Source organism: Heptranchias perlo, chromosome 30, assembly GCF_035084215.1.
Source record: "Heptranchias perlo isolate sHepPer1 chromosome 30, sHepPer1.hap1, whole genome shotgun sequence".
NCBI classification, from domain to species: Eukaryota; Metazoa; Chordata; class Chondrichthyes; order Hexanchiformes; family Hexanchidae; genus Heptranchias; species Heptranchias perlo.
In genome coordinates this window covers 6343280-6368043 of record NC_090354.1, presented here as the reverse complement: position 1 = coordinate 6368043, position 24764 = coordinate 6343280, and the positions used below count along the sequence as shown (strand labels likewise).

At 46.2% G+C, this 24764-nt stretch overlaps 1 protein-coding gene across 1 annotated transcript in view; it reads left to right on the top strand.

The window, feature by feature from the left end:
• The window catches only part of LOC137299854 (plexin domain-containing protein 1-like), a 212399-nt gene that overhangs the window by 51074 nt on the left and 136561 nt on the right, over positions 1-24764 (top strand). Inside the window, exon 2 of the mRNA XM_067968792.1 lies at positions 5756-5946. Within this exon, the coding sequence (XP_067824893.1) occupies positions 5756-5946 (191 nt within the window). The remainder of the gene's footprint in view (positions 1-5755; positions 5947-24764) is intronic.

Genomic DNA, 24764 nt, shown 5'->3' with positions numbered 1-24764 from the left:
CTGAACCCACGTGCGTGCTGCAATGCTCCTCGCATTCACCTCCTGTGCCACGGCCTGCCAATGCCTACACAGCATAAGTCTAGACGGTCTCCGGCCACCCTACGGGTACAATGCTGCCCTCCTCTGGTCCACCCCTTCCACCAGAACATCATCCGAGAATCTTGGTGCCCGCTCTCTTGCTGGTGCAGCTACTCGAGATGCCGTTCTCCCTTCTCCTCCTTGGCTGTGTATCTGCCATTAGAAATGTGCCTGCACCTTTAAGTAGTGCAGGCAGCTGATGACGTGCGCTGTCCACGCCCCATTTTCAACTTCCTCATTCTCCGTGCAGCCTCTCAGCAGCGAGGGCTGCGCTTGCTGCACGGAGATTTCAGGGTAAGTAGCAGGCAACATGAATTTCACGTGCTGCTCGGTGCGGGGTGGGCTACCATCACTCAGAACGGACCCTTATCCAGTTTTTCCCTCAGCACCTCCAACAGTGCAGTACTTCTTCAGTACTTGCACTGGAGTGTCTGCCGAGATTACGTCCTCAAACTTGAACCCACAATTTTCTGACTTAGAGGGCAAGAGTGCTGTCACTGAGCCACAACCCGGCATAAGGGAAGCTGCTTGTGTGATGTGGTACTCCGAGCAGGCAGCTCACCTTGAAATGAATTAAAAACGTTGGCTGGGTACCCACAATTTCCCGAGATGCACTCTCTGTGGGTGCCGCTCCCCGCTTAGGAGCGCTGGATCAATGGGTGAAAGGTCACAGGCCGCCAGCCCGCGACTTCCCAAAATGAGCTCCCTGTGGGTGCCGCTCCCCGCTACAATCGCTGGATCAATGGGCAGCAGGCCATGGGCTGCACGCCGAGGATTCCCTGAGACACTCCCCACCAGACACAGAATCGCCCCTCGTGTGATGGAGTTCTGAAAGTGGGACAGTTTTGTAGTACTCGTTTTTTTTTTTTTTAATTTTTAAATATAAAATTGGGTCAAGGATTCACAGAATCTTTGTCGGACCATCTACAACCGGATTACAATCTTTTTGTCGCTTCTCCCCATCGTGTGCCAACATTATCACACATGGGCCCTCAAAGGCTGGCTTGCACTTGTTAAGATGTGGAGATGCCGGTGATGGACTGGGGTTGACAATTGTAACGAATCTTACAACACCAGGTTATAGTCCAACAATTTTATTTGAAAAATTTTCAAATAAAATTGTTGGACTATAACCTGGTGTTGTAAGATTCTTTACAATTGCACTTGTTAACACTAATAGATCCAAACTGCATGAAAATTCACCAACGTTAGTTCACCAGTACCTCCCTCTACCACCAAGAAAGACAACAGCAGCAATGTTGTTGGAACACCATCGCTTCCAAGTTCCCCTCCAAGTCACACACCATCCTGGCTTGGACATATATCGTTGCTGGACCAATGGTCCTGGAGTTCCCTACCGAATACCTTCACCACAAAGACTGTAGCAGTTCAAATAGTAGGCCCATCACCACCTTCTCGGGGCAACTGGGGATGCGCAATAAATGTGGCCTTCTAGCGTTGCCACATCCTGAGAAAAATTTTAAAAATCAAGAAGCGAGTTGTTATGATCTGGAATGCGCTGCCTGAAAGGGCGGTGGAAGCAGATTCAATAATAACTCCCAAAAAGGAATTGGATAAATACTTGAAGGGGAAAAGATTTGCAGGGCTATGGGGAAAGAGCAGGGGAATGGAACAAATTGATAGCTCTTTCAGAGAGCCGGCACAGGCATGATGGGTCGAATGGCCTCCTTCTGTGCTGTATCAGTCTCTGATTCTAAGCAAAGTTGATTGCACCTACCACCTTGAATTTGATTTATTAATTTCTGCAGTATTTGGGCAATTGGTCTTTGATTCCATAAGAGAAACAAAATATCACCTTCAGTGTAGAGCTGAGCATGTTCTGCCTGATTCCATCCTCTCGTAATCCTTGCTGCTTGATATTGACCGGATCTGAAATTGCAGCGTACGTTGTGACAGTTCTTGTGTCACTGAGTTTTTACTTCGGATATGGTCTCGTACCTTAGAACAAACTAAATAGCTGCAACAAACAGCTAATGTTTGAAGTGATATTTCCTCTGAAATCTGAATCTGATAAACGGGAAGTGAACAGTGAATGATAGTTTGCCATTGAACAATGCTGAATATCCCTACAAACATTGATCGTGATTCTAAGCTTACCGAAAAGCAGGAGCATAACTCCAGACATTCTCTGAGCTCAGGATGCAGCACTGAGCCAAACATTGCACTGGGACTTGCATTGGGAGTTTTCTACTACAATTTTGGCAATGGTGCAGCATTTTCCCAGGTGCTGATCCAGAGCCGGAATTGCAGTCTAAAGCAGACTGTGTGCTGGAAGTGGGATCACCTGGAATCAGAAGGGCCGATCTCCCTCTGGAATTGATGGGGTGACTCCACAGGATGTGGGCATCGCTGGCAAGGCTGGCATTTATTGCCCATCCCTAGTTGCCCTTGATTGAGTGGCTGGTCAGGCCACTTCAGAGGGCAGTTTAAGAGTCAACCATGTTGGTGTGGGGACTGGAGTCACACATAAGCCCAGAATGGGTAAGGACGGCAGGTTTCCTTCCCTAAAGGAAATTAGTGAACCAGTTGGGTTTTTACAATAATCCAACATCTTTGTGGTCACTTTTAAAAAAACTGAATTTAAATTAGATGATGGCTGATCTGTATCTTAACTCCATTTACCCGCATTGGTTCCATAATTTCTTAATACCCTTACCTAACACATTTGGAAATCTTCACTATCTGGAACTCTCTCCCCCAATAGAGGCTGGGGGTCAATTGAAAATTTCAAAACTGAGATTGATATTTTTTGTTAGGAAAGGATGTTAAGGGATTATGGAACCAAGGTGAGTAAATGGAGTTAAGATACAGATCAGCCATGATCTAATTGAATGGTGGAACAGGCTCGAGGGGCCTGTTCTTAATGCTCCTACGTTCCTGCTTGTAAGTACAACCCATAATTCAATCCAGAATGGATTTCTGGAAAGAATATTAAGGACTGTAACCCATTGAGTACCGCAGCCCGTTCCTACATGAGTTAAGTATAGAAGCCTCTGTCTTTGAAGAGCAGCAAGAATATTAAGGTAGATTTTGCAAGACTCCACTCCTGACCTGGAGTCTCAGGCGACGGGAGTGCAGATCAGAGATCGGTGCTCCTGATTCGCAGTGCTCCTCATTTTCTGGGTGCCCAAGAAAATAGAGTTAAGATACAGATCAACCACGATCTAATCGAATTGGCGGAACAGGTTCGAGGGGCTGAATGGCCTCCCCCTACTCCTGTTCCTATGTTCCTGCCCTAAATTCTCCAACTGCCGTGGTGGAATTTGAACTAATATTCTCTGGATTATTAGTCCAGTACCATAGTGACTACACTACTGTCCCTGGAAGAGAGCTGTACTGCCTCCTCCCTGCAGCCTGCCGTCACTTCCAGGATTTAGTGCTGGAAGCGATTGCGGGCATGAAGTATGTCAGTCAGATGACGGACGGGTGTATTCAAATGACATGCTAATGACGGGGGAATGACGTATGATGTATTTCCTGCCAGTGACAAAATGGCTATGCAGTTTCATTCCTGATGTCTTGAGTTGCTATGGCTGGTGGTGATGTAAGGTTGGTGGGGGTGGAGTGGGGAGGAGATCTGATTTATTCTCAATATCCAGTGGCAGCTGCTGCAAACCGAGGCAGAAAGAAGAAAATGAATGAAGAACATAGGAGCTGCTCTTGCCTCTCTGCGAGGCCAGTGCATGAAGGATAGATATGAGAAAAGGATCTTTCAGTCACCAAACCCAACCTCAGGCAACTGCTGAGGAATCTCCCCTTCACCAAACTCAACCTTCGACAACTGCTGAGTAAGATGGGTATAGAGGGATATGGGCCAAGTGCAGGCAATTGGGACTAGCTTAGTGGTATAAACTTGGCAACATGGACATATTGGGCCGAAGGGCCTGTTTCCATGTTGTAAACTTCTATGATTCTATGATTCTATCTCCCCATCACCAAACCCAACCTCAGACAATTGCTGAGGGATCTCCCCTTCACCAAACCCAACCTCAGACGACTGCTGAGGGATCCTCCCCTTCACCAAACCCAACCTCAGACAACTGCTGAGGGATCTCCCCTTCACCAAACCCAACCTCAGACAACTGCTGAGGGATCTCCCCTTCACCAAACCCAACCTCAGACGACTGCTGAGGGATCTCCCCTTCACCAAACCCAACCTCAGACGACTGCTGAGGGATCCTCCCCTTCACCAAACCCAACCTCAGACGACTGCTGAGGGATCTCCCCTTCACCAAACCCAACCTCAGACAACTGCTGAGGGATCTCCCCTTCACCAATCCCAACCTCAGACGACTGCTGAGGGATCTCCCCTTCACCAATCCCAACCTCAGACGACTGCTGAGGGATCTCCCCTTCACCAAACCCAACCTCAGACAACTGCTGAGGCAGTGTATGTTAGAACATCAGAGTGCACAATGACCTAGGAACATAGGAATAGGAGTAGGCCATTCAGTCCCTCCAGCTTGTTCCACCTTTCAGTTAGATCATGGCTGATCTGTACCTCAACTCCATTTACCCGCCTTTGATCCATATCCCTTGATACCCTTACCTAATAAAAAGCTGTCTATTTCAGTCTTGAAACATTCAATTGACCCCCAAAATCCACAGCCTCTTGGGGGAAAGAATTGCAAATTTCCACTCTCTGTGTGAAAAAGTGCTTCCTGATTTCACTCATAATTGGCCGAGCTCTCATTTTAAGATTATGTGCCTCCTTGTTCTGGATTCCCCCATCAGAGGAAATAGTTTCTCTATCTACTTTTGTAAATACAAAGTACAAAAGTTGCTGCCACAATTTTCGTGACACTAGATGCTTGTATCAGCGTGTGTTCTTATTTCCCAGCAGTAACTCTCCTCACCACCCTGAACACGAAATGCACCAAAAAAACAAAACAAGGCATGTCCACAGTTCAAAGAATAAAGGGGAATCTTGTCATCAGAACAACCAGAGGGTGGTTAGAATGTGGAAATTACTACCACATGGAGTAGTTGAGCCGAATAGCATAGATGCATCTAAGGGGAAGCTGGATAAACACATGAGTGAGAAAGGAATAGAAGGATAGGGTGATGGGGTGAGATGAAGTAACGTGGGAGGAGGCTCATGTGGAGCATAAACACCAGCATAGACCAGTTGGGCTGAATGGCCTGTTTCTGTGCTGTAGACTCGATGTAAAGATAATTCTCACCCCTCCCACAACAAAAAAATTCTCAACAACATCAAACATTATTCAGCCAGCTTGCAAAACAAAGAGATTATTAGCTGCAATATTATTACCGGATCTCGTGGGGGCTGTAGAAAGACCTCAGTGAAGTCAGTCCTGACGTCTGCAATCTGTTTTGGGTCCTAAAAATCTCAGCTGACACTCCATTAGTACTTAGATAATAAAATGCACGTAATGATCCGTGACACAAGCCATATTTTAGAAAATTTTGGTTTATGTAATTCTACGTAATTTAAAAAGAAAAATCAGTAGTTAAAAGCAGCTAGGATTAGCATTAACATATTTCATGTTGGCTTAGCCTTCATTTGGGAATGAGTTTCCATAGGAAGCTCTTCCTACATTAATTTATAAAGCTGGCTGTCCTGCAGAAGACGGGAACTCCTGCAATGCCAACTGAGCCATCCTCTCCTTTGCTAATCACTCTGTTCATTTAACAGATTTCACTTACCAGCTGCCGAATGCAAGCACGGTCGGTGTGAGTCTGAAACGCCAGCGCTGGAAGCGTAGCTCGCCTGTCAATATGGACTCTGTCAAAATGCTGGAGGCTGAAGGGGACCGTTTGAGCCAGGATCTAGTGGGGGCCAGTCTTGCCATCGACACTCTGCCAGACAACGGAACCCAAATTATGGTCAGTGGTTTCTTTTTAGCATCATCACGTTTTCACACACCGGGTTCAGTCAGCTTGCATTACGAACATACGAAATTAATGGGTAGGAAAAGGCCAGCTGGTCCATCAAGCTGCATAAACACTTCCACCCACTCCCGCAGCCATGCAATCTCCTGGGAGAGGCAAAAAAACCCAGGGCCAATAAGGGAAAAAATACTCTGAAAAATTTCTCTCTGACCCCCTCAGGCGACTAAAACCAGTCCAACGAGATCACATGGACCAAGTGTTACCTATAAAGACACTTACCTTCTATATGATGCTACCGGGACTTGATGGTTTGACTTATAGGGAGAGGTTAGACAGACTGGGACTTTTTCCCTGGAGAGTAGGATGTTAAGGGGTGATCTTATAGAAGTTTATAAAATAATGAGGGGCATAGATAAGGTAGATAGTCAAAATCTTTTCCCAAAGGTAGGGGAGTCTATAACGAGGGGGCATAGATTTAAGGTGAGAGGGGAGAGATACAAAAGGGTTCAGAGGGGCAATTTTTTCACTCAAAGGGTGGTGAGTGTCTGGAATGAGCTGCCAGAGGCAGTAGTAGAGGCGGGTACAATTTTGTCTTTTAAAAAGCATTTGGACAGTTACATGGGTAAGATGGGTATAGAGGGATATGGGCCAAGTGCAGGAAATTGGGACTAGCTTAGTGGTATAAACTGGGCGACATGGACATGTTGGGCCGAAGGGCCTGTTTCCATGTTGTAACTTCTATGATTCTATGATCTCTGCCCCAGTCAAGAACCGGTCCAGCTCCCTCTTGAAAGCATTGTGGTCAGTCTGTACTTTGTACACTGATATCGTACAGATGGATATTGAGTGTGTTGGTGGACTGCGTGCTGTTGGGCAGGTGTGCTTTGTGCAAGGGGGAGGTGGGCAATGAGTGTCCTGTGCAGGGTTACAGCCCTCTGGAGTTCAGAGGCTGGGAGCTTCTCTCTACTGCTCTGGCTATATTGTTTGGTTTCCCTTTTGTAGGGGCATTGCTGAGGGTGATCATGTTAAGTTAGCATCCAGGAAGGGGCCCCAAGTTGCCTGATATGTCCTAGTGTCGCCAACCCTGCTTGGACGTATTCCTGGAGATCTCATCGCATGGCCTCCAACCGCCCCGCCATTGGTCACCCGACCTGTCCATCCTCGCGGTGCCCCGCCTTCCCACACCGATGGGAAAGCAAACAGACTCTTCGTCACCCGACTGGGTGATTCTTGACTTTTCAGTCTTTTTCTCCCCCCCCCCCCCATTTCCAATATTTTTAAAAACTAATCAATAAAAGTGTTCAAAGAAAATGAAAATCACCACACAATTTTTTTTATTGCCCCTATGATTTTTCTCCGGATGTTGCTCGCAGCAGTGTCCTGGAGATTAACCTTTAATCCCTGGAGACTCCAGGGCAATCCTGGAGGGTTTGGCAACCCCGAGTGAAAAGGAGGGTCCCACTGCCACCAGAACCAGGCAAATCAGGCGAGCGTAGCACCCAATTACTGTCCGCTGCGGGTTTACACTGTACAAGCTCCTTCTATGCGTGAGCTGAAGGGACACTTAGCCATAGGATGACACGAGTTTCCCTGGATCTGCCCGTAATTTACGGGATGATGGTGAAACACGCACTTAATTTGTTAAATGCTTTCTTTGGGCTCCACTGGATGAGTTACTTCGCATCACATTGTTTTATCATGTACTCAGCAGCATAAAATGTAATTGGTTATTCATTAAGAATGGCCATTAGAAATCTTCATTGATCACTAAAAGACATTACATTGTCATTACTATGAGAGCAGCAGCATTTGAGAGGACCTTCTTTACCAGCTTGAGAGAATGTCCATCTTTTGAATCATAGAATCTGACAGCACAGAAGGAGGCCATTCAGCCCATCGTGCCTGTGCCGGCTCTTTGAAAGAGCTATCCAATTAGTCCCACTCCCCTGCTTTTTCCCCATAGCCCCGCAATTTCATCCTTTTCACATATTTATCCCATTCCCTTTTGAAAGTTACTATTGAATCTGCTAACACCACCCTATCAGGCTGTGCATTCCAGATCATAACAATTTGCTGTGTAAAAAAAATTCTCCTCGTCTCCCGTCTGGTTCTTTTGCCAATTATCTTAAATCTGCATCCTCTGGTTACTGACCCAGCCTGCCAGTGGTAACAGCTTCTCCTTACTTATCTTATCAAAACTCCTTTTAATTTTGAACACCTCAATTAAATCTCTCCTTAACCTTCTCTGCTCTGAGGAGAACAACTCCAGTTTGTCCAGTCTCTCCACATAACTGAAGTTTCTGATTCCCTTATTTCCTTCTGGTAGATCTCCTCTGCGCCTTCTCCAATGCCAAGAATATGCAGTCGACAGGCTAGAAAGAAAATTACAATATTCAACCCTTTCCCAATCAAGCAGTTCTGTTTGATGCATAAGGTTAGATTTTCCGCTGTAGTGGGATTGAGTGTGTCATTGCCCCGGTGAGACTTCTGCCCGTCACCACAGTACCCCTCTGACTGCAGCCAACCTTCCAGTCTCGGAGTGATTAAAATGGGCCGAAAATTTGGCGAGCTCCATTACAGGCGACGGACTTCCCTCTCTGATTTTTCTTTATGTGCTCTACCGGGCGGCCAGTTACTACCCAAGTGCAAAAACAAAAACAAAAAATGAACCCTGTCCCTCACCGGCAAGACTCACAGATGAAGATTGGCCATTTGGGATACCGGAGAGAGTTTGACCTCCGTACAACTGAATCCAACATGAGTCAATGCCTTGGGAGGGGATGGAGGGAGAAGGGGAGAGGCGAACATCGTGGGGAGGGAAGCAAGAGAACAGATGTTTTGTTTAATATGGTGTATCGAAGCATCCATCTTCAACTGGCAGTGAATACCCTCGTGGGTTGTTGAGTAATGCGCTGGCTGCTTGTTGTTAGAAGTGGCAGAAGAGATGAATCTAACGTTTTAAAAACATTGACAGTTTCTTGCGTTAAACCTTTAGCTAAATTCAGTTTTTTGCCAACCTTACTCAGAAAACACCCAGAAATAAAACAAATGATGGATAACTGCAGTTCTGGAAAGGACGCATAATGAAGTGTAAAGAGTTTCCCAAGCAAAGATCAGGATGTCAGGCGCATCGATAATTGTTAGTCGGTAATTGTTTCCACAAACTTTTTTTTTCCAATTTCTTCCCGATGGTGCTAATTCTGCTCTGCAGGTTGACTTGACCTTTGGTTATTGTCATGTGTGACATTCAACACAAGCCCATCCCATCTGTTCCCCCTCCAATCAGGGACTCTAGGAGGGCGATCGCACTTTTGTCATGAATTAAAGAAAGAAAGAACTTTGCATTTATATAGTAACTTTCACGACCTCAGGACATCCCAAAGCACTTCACAGCCAAATAGTTTTGAAGTGTGATCGCTGTTGTACTGTAGGAAACACGGCAGCCTATTTGCGCACAGCAAGATCCCATAAACAGCAATGTGATAAATGACCAGATAATCTGCATAGTGATGTTGGTTGAGGAATAAATATTGGTCAGTACAACAGGGAGAACTCCCCTACTTGTCTTCAAAGTGAATGCCCTGGGATCTTTTAATTCCACCTGAGAGGGCAGACAGGGCCTCAGTTTAACATCTCATCCAAAGGACAGCATTCCCTCAGCTCTGCACTGACATGTCAGCTGGAATCATGTGCTCATGTCTCTGAGAGTGGGACTTGAACCCACAGCTTTCTGACTCAGAGGCAAGAATGCTACCAACTGACCCACAGCTGACACTATTGGAACTGTGCTTAATTTTACAGCTGATCTCAGTCAGGTTGTCAGTGGGCGTACTACAGTTGGCTTTAATGTCACTGAGCTAGCAAGGGGAAGAATCAATCAGGGAGGGATGGATGTGTGTGTTTATTCCAACACTAGTCCTGTGCAAATGTAATGGATTTTGGTGTACAGTCCCCACTGCTTATAGCGGGCGTGTTGGTGTAGATGCGATTTGCCTGCTATAGGCAGTGGACGGTATAACAAGTAGCATGAAAAGGCAGGCCATGCGACTAACTACACCTTTCCCTGACTGTGACAGCTGGGAAAATAGTGAGAACATTCTGGAAGTGCAATTCCACACCTTGTTCTTTCTTTTTTCTAATCAAAAGCCACAGTTCCAGCCAGTCGCTTGCTCGGGGGCCGCTCTCGGGAATATTGGGGCGCAGGTCTACATCGGCAATTTCCCCGCTCCTGACTTCAATCGTGCAACTTATGGGGGAGAGGGGGTGTTTAGTACAGGCCCCATGGGAAGGGGAGGGAGAACTGTAGGACCAAGAGTACCATTAAAGTTCTACTTTAATAGAGCTATTTCACTGCACAGGAGAGGATCAAAGTGGCAGAACAAGAAAGGAAAGCAACATGACAAAGTCTGCCCGAACTAGTCGGCACTCTATACATTACACGAGGCACCTTGTATTTGACTCCTATGGTACTGGCAAATAGTTAGTGCAGTGTCAACCATGGCTCAGTTGGTAGCACTCTTGTCTTTCATGCGAGATAGTTGTGGGTTCATAGTCCTACTCTAGAGACTTGGGTATTAAATCTATCTTGACACTCCAGTGTAGTACTGAGGGAGTGTTGCACTGTAGGAGGAGCCATCTTTTGGATGAGATGTTAAACCGAGGCCTTGTTGGCCCTCTCAGGTGGACGTAAAAGATCCCATGACACTATTTTGAAGAAGAGCAGGAGAGTTCTCCCTGATGTTCTGGCCAATGTTTAACCCTCAACCAACATCGCTTAAAAATAGGTTATCTGGTCATTATCACATTGCTGTTTGTGGGAGCTTGCTGTGTGCAAATTGGCTGCTCTGTTTCCTAGTAACTGTCCATACAACCTGTATGTCTGCCAATGCTAATTCAGTTCTCTTGTGCTGTTGGGCTCAGTAACTTCACCGAGCCAGTTTCCTCTAGATTTTATGATAAATTTGCAGCATTGCAGCTCCCTTGTGTGCAATTAAAGCCAGGGCCATTGAAATGTTTATTCGTCATGTCGAGTTCTGGCGTCGAAATACTGGGACCATAAGGAATACAGATGGTAGAAAGAGGAGGGAGATACTAAACTCTGATGGTTCCAAAACCTGACCTTGATCGCACTGTACCATCGGTGTTTGTGGCTGAATTTGGCAGCGATCTGGTGAATTTATGATCCATAATATCAGGCCTCCAAGAGCCCGATATGTTAAAACAGATATTGGAGATTTTTAAAAATAACACAGCCCCCAAAACCCACCTACATGGAGACAGTATGATGAAACCTCCGTTACCAGTCACAATGAAGGAGACCCCCCCGGTGGGTAATTGAGAATCTGACCCCTGTCGTACATCAATACCTTTGACACGGGAATGAAGACAAGTACAACACCATAAACATAAATTAAACTGAATCTCTCGTGTTGTGCGGTTGATTTATGTCTGACAAGAGGAGGTTGATGATGGCAGGCTAAGGAATGGGGCCACGTCTCGCACAAAACCTTGTCCAACAAAAACTCTGGCAGGAAATCAGGGAGACAGATAATTGGAGCACAGATAATGGAAGTTCCTCTGCATTTTATGATGAACATTCAGCCCTTACACTTGGCTGTGGACTCAGCAATTCCTTTAATGCAAAAAACTGCCACAGCTCTTAAAGTATTAAACCTCAACGGCTCAGAGCTAATAAAGTAGCACAGGAAATTGTTTGAAGGAACACTTTCTTCATGAAAAAAAACATTTATCAAATGTTTCCTTGTCTGGAGAAGTCAGCTGTCATTTTGTTGTCACGATGATGTGATGCACAGGATATGAATTGCATCATCACAATGCACCAGGGCACTTGAGTGTTTTATTATTGGGACACCTAGGTGAAAAGTCAAAGCCCACAGTACAAGATTGAAAGAGAAAGGAGAGAAGATGTGATAAATTGAGAAATGGTCAGTTTGACGCTAAGCTTAGGTTGTAGGAGGAAGGAGGGACTAAGGGAGATGAGAATTTCCATGAGAATGGGTATAATGTGTTAGAGAAGAAGATATGTAGTAGTTTAGAAATTCGGGCGCACCCATTTCTGGGCATCCGTCTTTGACTATTGGGTCACATCTGCTCCGCCCGGCTCCACTTTCAGGAAATGATATTTTAAAGTCTTACCTTGTTCGTTGTGGCTTAACAGGCGGTCCTTTTAATGACCGCCAGTTAAGCTGCATATAGACCTGGTTTTCCTGAGTGCAGCCGGTGCTGTCTGCCTCAGGGCAAAGCAATCTTGCAGTGGGGGTCCTCAAACAGGCGTTAGGCACCTTATGTCTGTTCCAGGCGTGGGCACTGCACGCTGATTTTTTTCGCCTTTACCAATATGGCAGACGTCACACTTCTGGCTCGTAATGAGCGTGTGCTTCCTGCCTGCCATATTAGTGACTTAGGAAGCCCTTTCACGCCCAAAATAACGGGTACTGTGCGTCCAAAATTCAAGGCAAGTGTAATGAATCTTGATTTCATCAAGATGGGATACAGGGCAAGGTGTGTAGGACAGCATATCCAGAGGTTGGGAGAAATGAGAGAGAAAATTTCAATGGAGTACTGAGTATAGTAATATCGTTAAAATAGGCAAAATTTGCAACAGAGAGCAAGAACGAGAGAGGTTGGAGAGTGGAAGTGAGAGAAGGATTATTGCCTGACAAATGACAAGCATTCTGCCCAGGAGAGGCATTAGAGGAGCTGTTCCAGTTATTGGGAGCAGTATTTAAGTGTCAGACCTGGACTTTTTACAGAGCTTAAGTGCCGTTGACAGGAAAGTAAGTGTGAAAGAGAAACCTAGCTTGTTGGAGGCGGGTCGTTTTAGTGATGGAGGCGAAGCGGGAGTGTGACGAGAACGGTCAAAGACTTTTTCAGGTGGGTAGCACCCACTGAATGCAGCCGACAACCCACCTGCTAATGAATTCTCCACAGCAACAATTGGGAGCAGATTGCAAAAGGGGGGCAGAAAACCTTGTGTGTTTCTCGTTCTCTAAGGTCATGACAGGCCTGCTGCTGCTCTACAACTTTACAAGCAAGAGAATAGTTGCTAGGCACAGTTAAACACAACAAATGTGTGCAGCCTGAAACGATGGAAAAACATTGTAACCTCGTGTGGGAAATGTCGTTGGATAGCGGAGAGAAATATTTTAGTTTGGTTTCAGTATCATGTTGCTGAACTGACACAGACACACACACACACACACAGACACACACACACACACACACACAGACACACACACACACACACGCGCATTTTCCGAGGGTTTAATCTCTCTTTTTCAATTAGAGACTGAATTCCTTTCCTGGCTCAGATCCTCTGATAGCTAATCCAGGCCTGCGAATTCACTCATAAGGACAATATTTTGGAGGTTTTATCCTCTCAGGCAAAGCAGTGGAAATTGACAAGATGATGTGTCCTGTATTTTTTCAGATTTCAAAACAAAACAACATGTGCTGTCGGGCCGTCAAACTAAATCCCTGACCCTGCCTTTCACTTAACCGTTTCAGCTCAGTACTAAATGAGGAGTAAGCCTCATTGATAAGTTGGATGTGCTTTCCCGATATAATTCAGTCAAATCGAAGTTCCTATCATTTCTAATTTAATCAATCTCTCTCCAGTATGAGTCATTGGTGTTCTCTCTAAATGCCTGCATAGGTTTCATTCCTGTGACGTTTGTCGGATTAACTAGTGCATTGAGCTAGCAAATTTCAAGAGTTGGCCATTAAATTTCAAGATGGCTGCCCACATTTCAAGATGGCTGACTTGGTGTGCATGTACACGTTAGTGTTTACGTGCATCATTCATGAGCATTTATTTAAAGCTATCCTTCCGAGTCACAGCATTGTACTCGTCAGGTGGAATCGAACTAAAACGCAATGAACAGAAACCGCTAATGAAAGTTGACTTGTTCCAGGCAATCAAAGCGGCTCGCCAAGGGGCTGATAATACGGTGGCAGATATCTAATGTGTAAAAACACATCGGACATCTGCTCCTTGAGAAAAAGGTCATGGAGCCTAAAGCATATCTGAGGTGCTCAGTACACCTACCCCAGTGCACATAAAGGGGTCAGGAACCAGCATGCCAGTTGTGTATTCGGAAAACTGTCTTTTAATGTGGCTGGTGTTTAGAATGAAGGGGAAGTTGCCTTTAAATTCAATTAAATCCACATCTCAATACCCCTCCCCCAATTATCTCCATCCTCTCCTGCCCCTTGCCTCCGCGCACCACCCCACCACCCCCCCCAACCCTGCCCATCCCCGGCAGTTGTTGCCTGATGGCCTTGCCACCATGTGGAAAAGTGCCTGGCATACAATGGGCAAGTAGCAGCCCTTAACTGGCTGCTGGTCCCTGATAATTTGGCCCTGGCAATCCCGGAACATGGCGAGAGACTCAGGGCAGCAGTAACTTACGCTGACCTCATGTTATTCAGGAGAGCTCCGCCCACTTGTAGGCCCACATAGCACTGAAGAAGTGCCATTGGGCCACATTAACGGCCTCTCACCATGCAGCTTCACAAACTAAATGCAGTGCTCTGAACAACTTCCTAATCAGCGATTAGACCAACGCAGCTGACAGATAAAAATGAAGAAAGAAAGAATTTGCATTTATGTAAAGCTTTTCACGATCTCCGGACATCCTAAAGCGCCTTCGTAGTCAATAAATTACTGTGAAGTGTAGTCAGTATTGCACTGTAGGGAAACGCCCTTTTGGAGTGTTCAGTATATAGCAGTTGACACAAATTGGACCTCCCATTCATGTCACAGCTGCAAATCTGCATCTGTTGTGAGATTGTAACAGGCTGCTTACGCGGCTTAAGGATGAACAGTCGAGAGTTATCACCCAGGGGAGTAAAATCTCCCGCATCTCATCCTTTCACAGTTCTGCTCTGTGAAGTTGAATGTTCATATTGTATTTTGATGTAAAGAGGCACTTATGAGTCTCTGACCAGGCTTATCCCAGGAAAATTGATGGTGCTTACATCCAATGTAACAAATAACTTGTAGCTTAAGAGGGAAGCCCTCAGTGTAAATCCTGGGATATTGTGTTCAGTTCAGATAATCCAGCCCCTTGGAGGGCTGAGAGTAGGAACAAGAACATGAGCTACACAGCAAATATAAGGGGTTGGGGCCATGTACCTTGTCCGTTCACTACCCAGTTTACAGTGCATGTATTGGGGGCGAGAGATGCTCCGGCTTGAATTGGGCTGGTTTGGATTGGAATGTCCCTGTTCCTTTCTGATTCTGTTTGAAAAGGTAGTGGAAAATCTCCATCCAATGTTCAACTGGGTAAGTGTACTGGCTGGTGCGATAAAGCATTGTATAAACCAAGGAGGTCCCACATTCCATTCTTGGCCTATGCTGAGTCAGGTGAGCTCTTTGGGGATACTCTGCTGCCCTTATCCTAACTCGCACCAAGTCCCGTTCACCCATCACCCCTGTGCTCACTGACCTACATTGGCTCCCAGGTCCAGCAACGCCTCGATTTTAAAAATTCCCTTCCTTGTTTTCAAATCCCCCCTCGCCCCCTCCCTATCTCCGTCACCTCCTCAAGCCCTACAACCCTCCGAGATCTCTGCGCTCCTCCAATTCTGGCCTCTTGCGCATCCCCGATTTTCATCGCTCCATCATTGGTGACCATGCCTTCAGCTGCCCAGGCTCTAAGCTCTGGAATTCCCTTCCTAAACCTCTCCAACTCTCTCTCCCCTTTTAAGACGCTCCTTAAAACCTACCTCTTTGACCAAGCTTTTAGTCACTTGTCTTAATATCTCCTTATGTGGCTCGGTGTCGGATTTTATTTGATAATCGCTCCTGTGAAGCGCCTTGGGATATTTTACTACATTAAAGGCGCTGTATAAATGTAAGTTGTTGTTTTAATGATGGGTTGCTACCACAAGCTTTGCTGTCTTGGGTAAGGCAGGAGAAGAATCAGCCAGCGTTGCTACTCTTGCTCATTATCAAGTGACCTCCCTGTAGATGTTGAGTGATGAGAGGATCAAGTGCAGTTGTACTGGAGAGGTGCCAACACCAAGACTATGCTGGCATGAGTCACTGCCTTGGAAGAGGGGAGGGAGGAAGAAGACATTCACCTGTAGAAGAACATCTCGATGATGTTTAGGATCCTTGGGGTAGATAGTCTTCACCGTGGGGGTGGTAATCAGGCTGAGCGGATTGCCCGGTCATTATTGAACCCGCCCGATTTTCATTGCATTGATTTTAAAGACGGGTTTTATAATGGGCGAAGACACCACTCCACTAGATTACCACTCAGAAAGAAAGAAAGAGTTACATTTATATAGCACCTTTCACAACCTCAGGACGTCCCAAAGCGTTTTACAGCCAATTAAGTATTTTTGAAGTGTAGTCACTATTGTAAGAAATGCGGCGTCCAATTTACACGCAGCAAGGTCCCACAAACAGCAATGTGATGATGACCAGATAATCTGTTTTAGTGATGTTGGTTGAGTGATAACCATTGACCAGGACACCGGGGAGAACTCCCCTGCTCTTCTTCAAAATTGTGCCATGGGATCTTTTACATCCGCCTGAGAGGGCAGAGGGGGCCTCTGTTTAACATCTCTTGTGAATGTCAGCACCTCTGACAGTGCGGCACACCCTCAGTACTGCACTTAAGTGTCAAAGGGGCACAGATTACAGTAATATAGAAAAGGAAAGAGACAAGAAAGGTTTTGGGGAAGAGTGCAAGGTACGAGGCTACAGTTGAACATAAGAACATAAGAACATAAGAAATAGGAGCAGGAGTAGGCCAATCAGCCCCTCGAGCCTGCTCCGCCATTCAATAAGATCATGGCTGATCTGATCCTAATCTCAAATCTAAATTCATGTCCAATTTCCTGCCCGCTCCCCGTAACCCCTAATTCCCTTTACTTCTAGGAAACTGTCTATTTCTGTTTTAAATTTATTTAATGATGTAGCTTCCACAGTTTCCTGGGGCAGCAAATTCCACAGACCTACTACCCTCTGAGTGAAGAAGTTTCTCCTCATCTCAGTTTTGAAAGAGCAGCCCCTTATTCTAAGATTATGCCCCCTAGTTTTAGTTTCACCCATCCTTGGGAACATCCTTACCGCATCCACCCGATCAAGCCCCTTCACAATCTTATATGTTTCAATAAAATCGCCTCTCATTCTTCTGAACTCCAATGAGTAGAGTCCCAATCTACTCAACCTCTCCTCATATGTCCGCCCCCTCATCCCCAGGATTAACCGAGTGAACCTTCTTTGTACTGCCTCGAGAGCAAGTATGTCTTTTCTTAAGTATGGACACCAAAACTGTATGCAGTATTCCAGGTGCGGTCTCACCAATACCTTATATAACTGCAACAATACCTCCCTGTTTTTATATTCTATCCCCCGAGCAATAAAAGCCAACATTCCGTTGGCCTTCTTGATCACCTGCTGCACCTGCATACTAACTTTTTGATTTTCTTGCACTAGGACCCCCAGATCCCTTTGTACTGCAGTACTTTCCAGTTTCACGCCATTAAGATAATAACTTGCTCTCTGATTTTTCCTGCCAAAGTGCATAACCTCACATTTTCCAATAATGAGCGAGGGATCACGTCTTAGGTGCCAAGTTTTTTGTTCTAAAACCTGTGTCGGAGTGTGAGATAGATGTTAGAAGAGCCTCTCCAGATACAGGAGCAAGACTCAAGTATCGTGCTTCACTTGTGCAGGAGTTGACACAAAGACTTACACAGCGCAACAGTGAATCTTTGGCACGGCAGAAACTTTTGTCTGACTACGGATCTGCGAGGCCATAAAAAAAGCAAACAAGGCCAATAGAGGAATAGAATTGAAAAGCAGAGAAGTTATGTTAAACTTGTATCGAACCTTGGTTAGACCACACTTGGAATACGAGGAACAGATTTGGTCTCCGTACTATAAAAAGGATATAGAGGCACTGGAGAAGGTGCAAAAAAGATTTACTAGGATGATACCAGAACTGAGAGGTTATAACTATCAGGAAAGACTGAACAGGCTGGGGCTCTTTTCCCTAGAAAGGAGAAGAATATAGAGTGACCTGATGGAAGTCTTTAAGATTGTGAAAGGGTTTGATAGGGTAGACATAGAGAAGATGTTTCCACTTGTGGGGGAGACCAGAACTAGGGGCCATAAATAAAAGATAGTCACTAATAAATCCAATAGGGAATTCAGGAGAAACTTCTTTACCCAGACAGTGGTTAGAATGTGGAACCTGCTACCACAAGGAGTAGTTGAGGCGACTAGCATGGATGCATTTAAGGGAAAGCTGGATAAACACATGAGGGAGAAAGGAATAGAAGGATATGCTGATAGGGTGAGATGAAGTCGGGAGGGAGGAGGCTCGTGTGGAGCTCAAACACCGGCATGGACCTGTTGGGCCGAAGGGCCTGTTTCTGTGCTGTACATTCTTTGTAATTCTATGAAGCGCCTTGGGACGTTTTTTTACGTTATGGGAGCTATATAAATGTAAGTTGTTGCTGTTGTTGAGTCAGTCAGATGACACAAATCATGAGTGGACTTTTGCATTTTACCCAAAGTGCATTGGATGTGCAATGAAGTTTTGGCATCCTGGCATACCAGGGTTCCTTAAGGTTCCTGCCAGTGTTGTAAGTGGCACTGCGAGACTAGTAACACTGTGCATAACAAACTCACCTCTCCACGGTTGCCAATTGGCTGATACACTAAATAGATATTCTAAATAATTCAAAACAAAGTAATATGTTAGCAATTATAGAAAGCAGCATGCCAGCAGTGGAAATCTTTAAAACAGACCACAGATTTACGAGAGCAGCTTATAAACACCACAACATAACCACAAGCACATGTGCGTGAAGCTCATAGCTGCTAACGGGTCCCGATCGAGATTGCATGCTAAAGGAGCAGCTTTCTTGGAGGTACAGGGGAGGGGAAATGCTGTTCTCTCCAGGGCAGATACAATTAAAACATCATTTAAGAGTTGCAGGGATTCCTGACCTTTCAGCCCCGTGAGTTTTATTGTAGTGTACGTAAATAAAGGATGTGTGTCGGGGAAACTCTGAGCCAAGCGATTTATACTCGTGGTGAGGAGGGGCCTGTAAACCCCCATTATTTTGTGGTGGTTGAGAGAGCCCCCACCCCCCTTCCCCACTGGCTCAGTTGGTAGATGAGCTGCCCGGTGCAGAGCTGATCCGTAAGGTCCCAGGATCAATCTGCATCTGTATTGGATTGGCTGGTCCCTGCGTTAAGGGGGAGACATTTGGCCTCAGTATTTCCGGGCTTAGAAGGGAAAAACATTAGCTAGGGTTCCCTTTCCAATGAGCCCTGCTGGAAAGTGTGAGAGTGTACACGTCAGGGTAATGACGTGCGAGAGTGTGCACATCAGGGTGAAGACGTGTGAGAGTGTACACGTCAGGGTAATGACGTGCGAGAGTGTGCACATCAGGGTGAAGACGTGCAAGAGTGTGCACAGCAGAGTAATGACGTGCGAGAGTGTGCACATCAAGGTGATGACGTGCAAGAGTGTGCGCATCAAGGTGATGATGTGTGAGAGCGTGCACGTCAGGGTGAAGACGTGCGAGAGTGTGCAGATCAGGGTAAAGATGTACGAGAGTGTGCAGATCAGGGTGAAGACGTGGGAGAGTGTGCAGATCAGGGTGAAGACGTGCGAGAGTGTGCAGATCAGGGTGAAGGTGGAATCAGGATTTGTCTGTGGTGCCTCGACCCCATAGTCAAGTAGCCCGCCGAGTCTCAGTCCATTAACAGAGGGTGCTCGGTGTCTGAGAAACCTCCTGCTGCACGAGTCACTGCCTTCAGGGGAGAAGGTTGGGAGTAACAAAAAATTAATGCTTTTCAACGACAGTACCAGGAATGGTAAACAAAGGCAAAAAATAAAAGGTTTGATTTTGGCAGTTGTCAAAATTATTTCTTTCATGTTTCATTGGATGTTTTATTCGTGCCCTGACATCAGTTCTATGAAGTTTCTTTCACGCAGGGGAGTTGGTAAGTGCAGTTTGTGCTGTATGAAAGCTGTACTGGAGATAGGCACCCATTATTTAGCCAGTGTAAGTATCGGAGACGCCAAAGAGACTCCAGCTCAACCAGTCCTGGCTCCCCTGCAATAGCAGGTGCATGATTCGTTCATGGGATGTGGGCGTCGCTGGCGAGGCCGGCATTTATTGCCCGTTCCTAATTGCCCTTGAGAAGGCGGTGGTGAGCCGCCTTCTTGAACCGCTGCAGTCCGTGTGGTGAAGGTTCTCCCACAGTGCTGTTAGGAAGGGAGTTCCAGGGTTTTGACCCAGCGACGATGAAGGAACGGCGATATATTTCCAAGTCGGGATGGTGTGTGACTTGGAGGGGAACGTGCGGATGGTGTTGTTCCCACAGACCTGCTGCCCTTGTCCTTCTAGATGGTAGAGGTCGCGGGTTTGGGAGGTGCTGTTGAAGAAGCCTTGGCGAGTTGCTGCAGTGCATCCTGTGGACGGTACACACTGCAGCCACAGTGCACCGGTAGTGAAGGGAGTGAATGTTTAGGGTGGTGGATGGGGTGCCAATTAAGCGGGCTGCTTTGTCCTGGATAGTGTCGAGCTTTTTGAGTGTTGTTGGAGCTACACTCATCCAGGCAAGTGGAGAGTATTCCATCCCACTCCTGACTTGTGCCATGTTTGGACCAAGGCTGTAATGAGGTCTGGAGCCGAGTGGTCCTGGCGGAACCCGAACTGAGCATCGGTGAGCAGGTTATTGGTGAGTAAGTGCCGCTTGATAGCACTGTCGACGACACCTTCCATCACTTTGCTGATGATTGAGAGTAGACTGATGGGGCGGTAATTGGCTGGATTGGATTTGACCTGCTTTTTGTAGACAGGACATACCTGGGCAATTTTCCACATTGTCAGGTAGATGCCAGTGTTGTAGCTGTACTGGAACAGCTTGGCTAGAGGCACAGCTAGTTCTGGAGCACAAGTCTTCAGCACTACAGCCGGGATGTTGTCGGGGCCCATAGCCTTTGCTGTATCCAGTGCACTCAGCCATTTCGTGATATCACGGGAGTGAATCGAATTGGCTGAAGACTGGCTTCTGTGATGGTGGGGATATCGGGAGGAGGCCGAGATGGATCATCCACGCGGCGCTTCTGGCTGAAGAAGATTGCAAACGCTTCAGCCTTGTCTTTTGCAATCACGTGCTGGACTCCGCCATCATTGAGGATGGGGATGTTTACAGAGCCTCCTCCTCCCGTTAGTTGTTTAATTGTCCACCACCATTCTCAACTGGATGTGGCAGGACTGCAGAGCTTTGATCTGATCCGTTGGTTATGGAATCGCTTAACTCCGTCTATAGCATGTTGCTTCCGCTGTTTAGCATGCATGTTGTCCTGAGTTGTAGCTTCACCAGGTTGGCACCTCATTTTTAGGTACACCTGGTGCTGCTCTTGGCATGCTCTTCTACACTCCTCATTGAACCAGGGTTGATCCCCTGGCTGGTTGGTAATGGTAGAGTGAGGAATATGCCAGGTCATGAGGTTACAGATTGTGCTGGAATACAATTCTGCTGCTGCTGCCCCACCAGCACCTCATGGAGGCCCAGTTTTGAGCTGCTGGATCTATCCCATTTAGCATGGTGGTAGTGCCACACAACACGTTGGATGGTGTCCTCAGTGTGAGGACGGGACTTCGTCTCCAAGAGGACTGTGTGGTGGTCACTCCTACCAATACTGTCATGGACAGCTGCATTTGCGACAGGTAGATTGGTGAGGATGAGGTCAAGTAAGTTTTTCCCCTGTCTTGGTTCGCTCACCACCTGCCGCAGTCCCAGTCTGGCAGCTATGTCCTTCAGGACTCAACCAGCTTGGTCAGAAGTGGTGCTACCGAGCCACTCTTGGTGATGGACATTGAAGTCCCCCACTCAGAGCACATTCTGCGCCCTTGCTATTCTCAGTGCTTCCTCCAAGTGGTGTTCAACATGGAGGAGGACTGATTCATCAGCTGAGGGAGGGCGTTAGGTGGTAATCAGCAGGAGGTTTCCTTGCCCATGTTTGACCTGATGCCATGAGATTTCATGGGGTCCAGAGTCAATGTTGAGGACTCCCAGGGTCACTCCCTCCTGACTGTATATCACTGTACTGCCATCTCTGGTTGGTCAGGACATACCCAGGGATGGCAATGGAAAAGTCTGGGTCGTTGGCTGAAAGGTATGATTCTGTGAGTATGGCTATGTCAGGCTGTTGCTTGATTAGTCTGTGGGACAGCTCTCCCAATTTTGGCACAAGTCCCCAGATGTTAGTGAGGAGGACTTTGCAGGGTCGACTGAGCTTGGTTTGCTTTTGTCGTGTCTGGTGCTCCGTCCGGTTTTATTCTTATAACGACTTTTTTTAAGCGAGATTGTACAACTGCAGTGGTTTGCTAGGCCATTTCAGAGGGTAATGAAGAATCAACCACATTGCTGTGGGTCTGGAGTCATATATAGGCCAGACCAGGTAAGGACAGCAGGTTTCCTTCCCTAAAGGACATTAGTGAACCAGATGGGTTTTTACAACAATCTGGTAGTTTCATGGCCACCATTACTGATACTCGTATTTTAATTTCAGATTTTATTTAATTAATTGAATTTAATTTCCCTAATTGCCGTGACGGGATTTGAACTTATGAGTCCAGATTACTAGGCCAGTAACATAACCACTATGCTACCGTACCCTTGCACACATATACACAAGGTGACACTGAGATATCAACCATACAGTACCAGACAATGGTATATGACTATTTATTCACGGTATTCCATACCTAATTTGGAATATACATGTACAGGAGCTGATGCTACAGAATGCACTGGCTATGTGTCACTAGACATGAATGATTTTGTTCCCTTTTGTGGTTTAAAAGTGAGCTTCACATGACTGACTAGAGAAAGAAAAGAAAGTACAAGGACCCCTTGGGAAAGTAATAATTCAGGAGAACCTCCAGGTTGCATGTAGAGTTTCAGGGTAGATACAGGAATCTCTCATAACAGAACAACCACATTTGCTTTTTAAGTAAATGTACTCATTATTCATCTGGGTGAGTTTAACAAAATATGTAGTTATAATAAAGCGACCCTTCCAATCAGATTCGGATGTTGTTTATCAAACGCCATTTGTTCATGTAGGTGTGCCAATGAGTGGCTGTGTGGGATCAGAATATCTGCAAATAACAGTGAGAGAGCAGGGTGTCTATGAGTGACAGTGTGAAGTCAAAGTGTATGTGCATGTGTGTGAGGTCAGAGAGTGTATACGTGTAAGTCAGAGTGATTAATGGTTGGAAAAACCACACACAGTGCAGGCCCAGAGTCCCCATTTACACTTCTGCTCTCTTCCCAGCTCCTAATTAAAATTTACCCCAATATTTCTGCAGCTTTAAATGTTTTCTCTCTTATTTTCCTTGAAATGAAACTCCTGTTTTTTTTAAGCATGTTTGTTACTTTTATCCTTGTATAACTTCCTCGTTCACTTTCTCATTCGGTTTCTTATGTTACCCACCAGTGGTGGACTAGGGTTGCCAACTCTGGTTGGACGTATTCCTGGAGGTTTCATCCACATGACCACCCGTCCTCCAACCGCCCCGCCCGGTCGAACAGCCTTTGTTACCCATCTCTAATATTTTGATAACTAATCACCAAAAGTGTTGCAAGAAAATTTTTTTTAAAACATTTTCTTTTAATACCCCTAGATTTTTCTCGCCAGGTTGCTTGCAGCAGTGCCCTGGAGATTCATCTTTAACTCCTGGAGACTCCAGGACAATCCTGGAGGGTTGGCAACCCCAATGGCTGACTGAACAAATAGGGAGGCTAACCGGGACCAGACCACTTGTATTGCTTTGCAGGTTTCCCTCACGCTCTGCGGGGAAGTGTCTTACCTCGGCTTGTTGCTTCACTCTAATGGGCCAGTTGAGTTTAGATCCTCAGAGGTCACACTGAACCTGTACAGCGCCTTGATCAGGCCACATTTGGAGTGCGGCATAGGTTTCTGCTCACCGTGATTCTTGTCTTGGATGATGGCGCTAGACAGACATTATCGAGTCGGCCGCCTGTTATGCGCCTCACTTGGTATTCACTGCTATTGAGCACTGGGGTGACCGATTCAGTACCGCCAGATTTTGCATTACCGCCCCAGACAAAGTTCTACCCCAAAGAGTCAAAGGCAGCCCTAAGAGTGGGAAGGCTGACCCCTGGCATCGCGGGGAGGTGATGTGAGGGAAGATTTGATTAGTTAGATCTCTTTAGCCTTGAAAAGGGTTGTCTCAGAGGTTTGAGGTATATAAGATACTCAATAGGATAGAGAAAGTAACCCAAAACAATACTTTAGGTTATACCCAGGGCAGAAGAACAAATGGGCACGGCATCAGGGCTGTGAAGGGAAGTTGAGAAATATTCCTTTACGCAGAGGGTGGTCAACAGCTGGAAGGGGTTGGCAGCAAGGATGGTTAAGGCTCATTTAAGAAACAGCTAGATGCTGGGGTGGGAAGGCGGTAGGGTTGATATTCTGGAAGAATGAGATCAAATAGCCTGAAGGCCTTCTTCATCTGAATTTATTTTGTGTCCTCATATGGCTTTCTGGCAAATCTTCAATGCAAGACCATAAACTCCTCCCACTGCCAGACTGCCTCTCCAAAATAAAACTTTATTGTTCCTATCCTCTTCGGAAATGGATTTGAAGTTGGCTAACAGGTGCCGCAGACTCTGGTCAGGATGTACGAATGGCCTGCGGTGAGACAGAGGAGGCTGGCCTCAGCAGCGAGTCAAGAGTTGGCTCTGTAAAAGAAAGAAAGAACTTGCATTTATATAG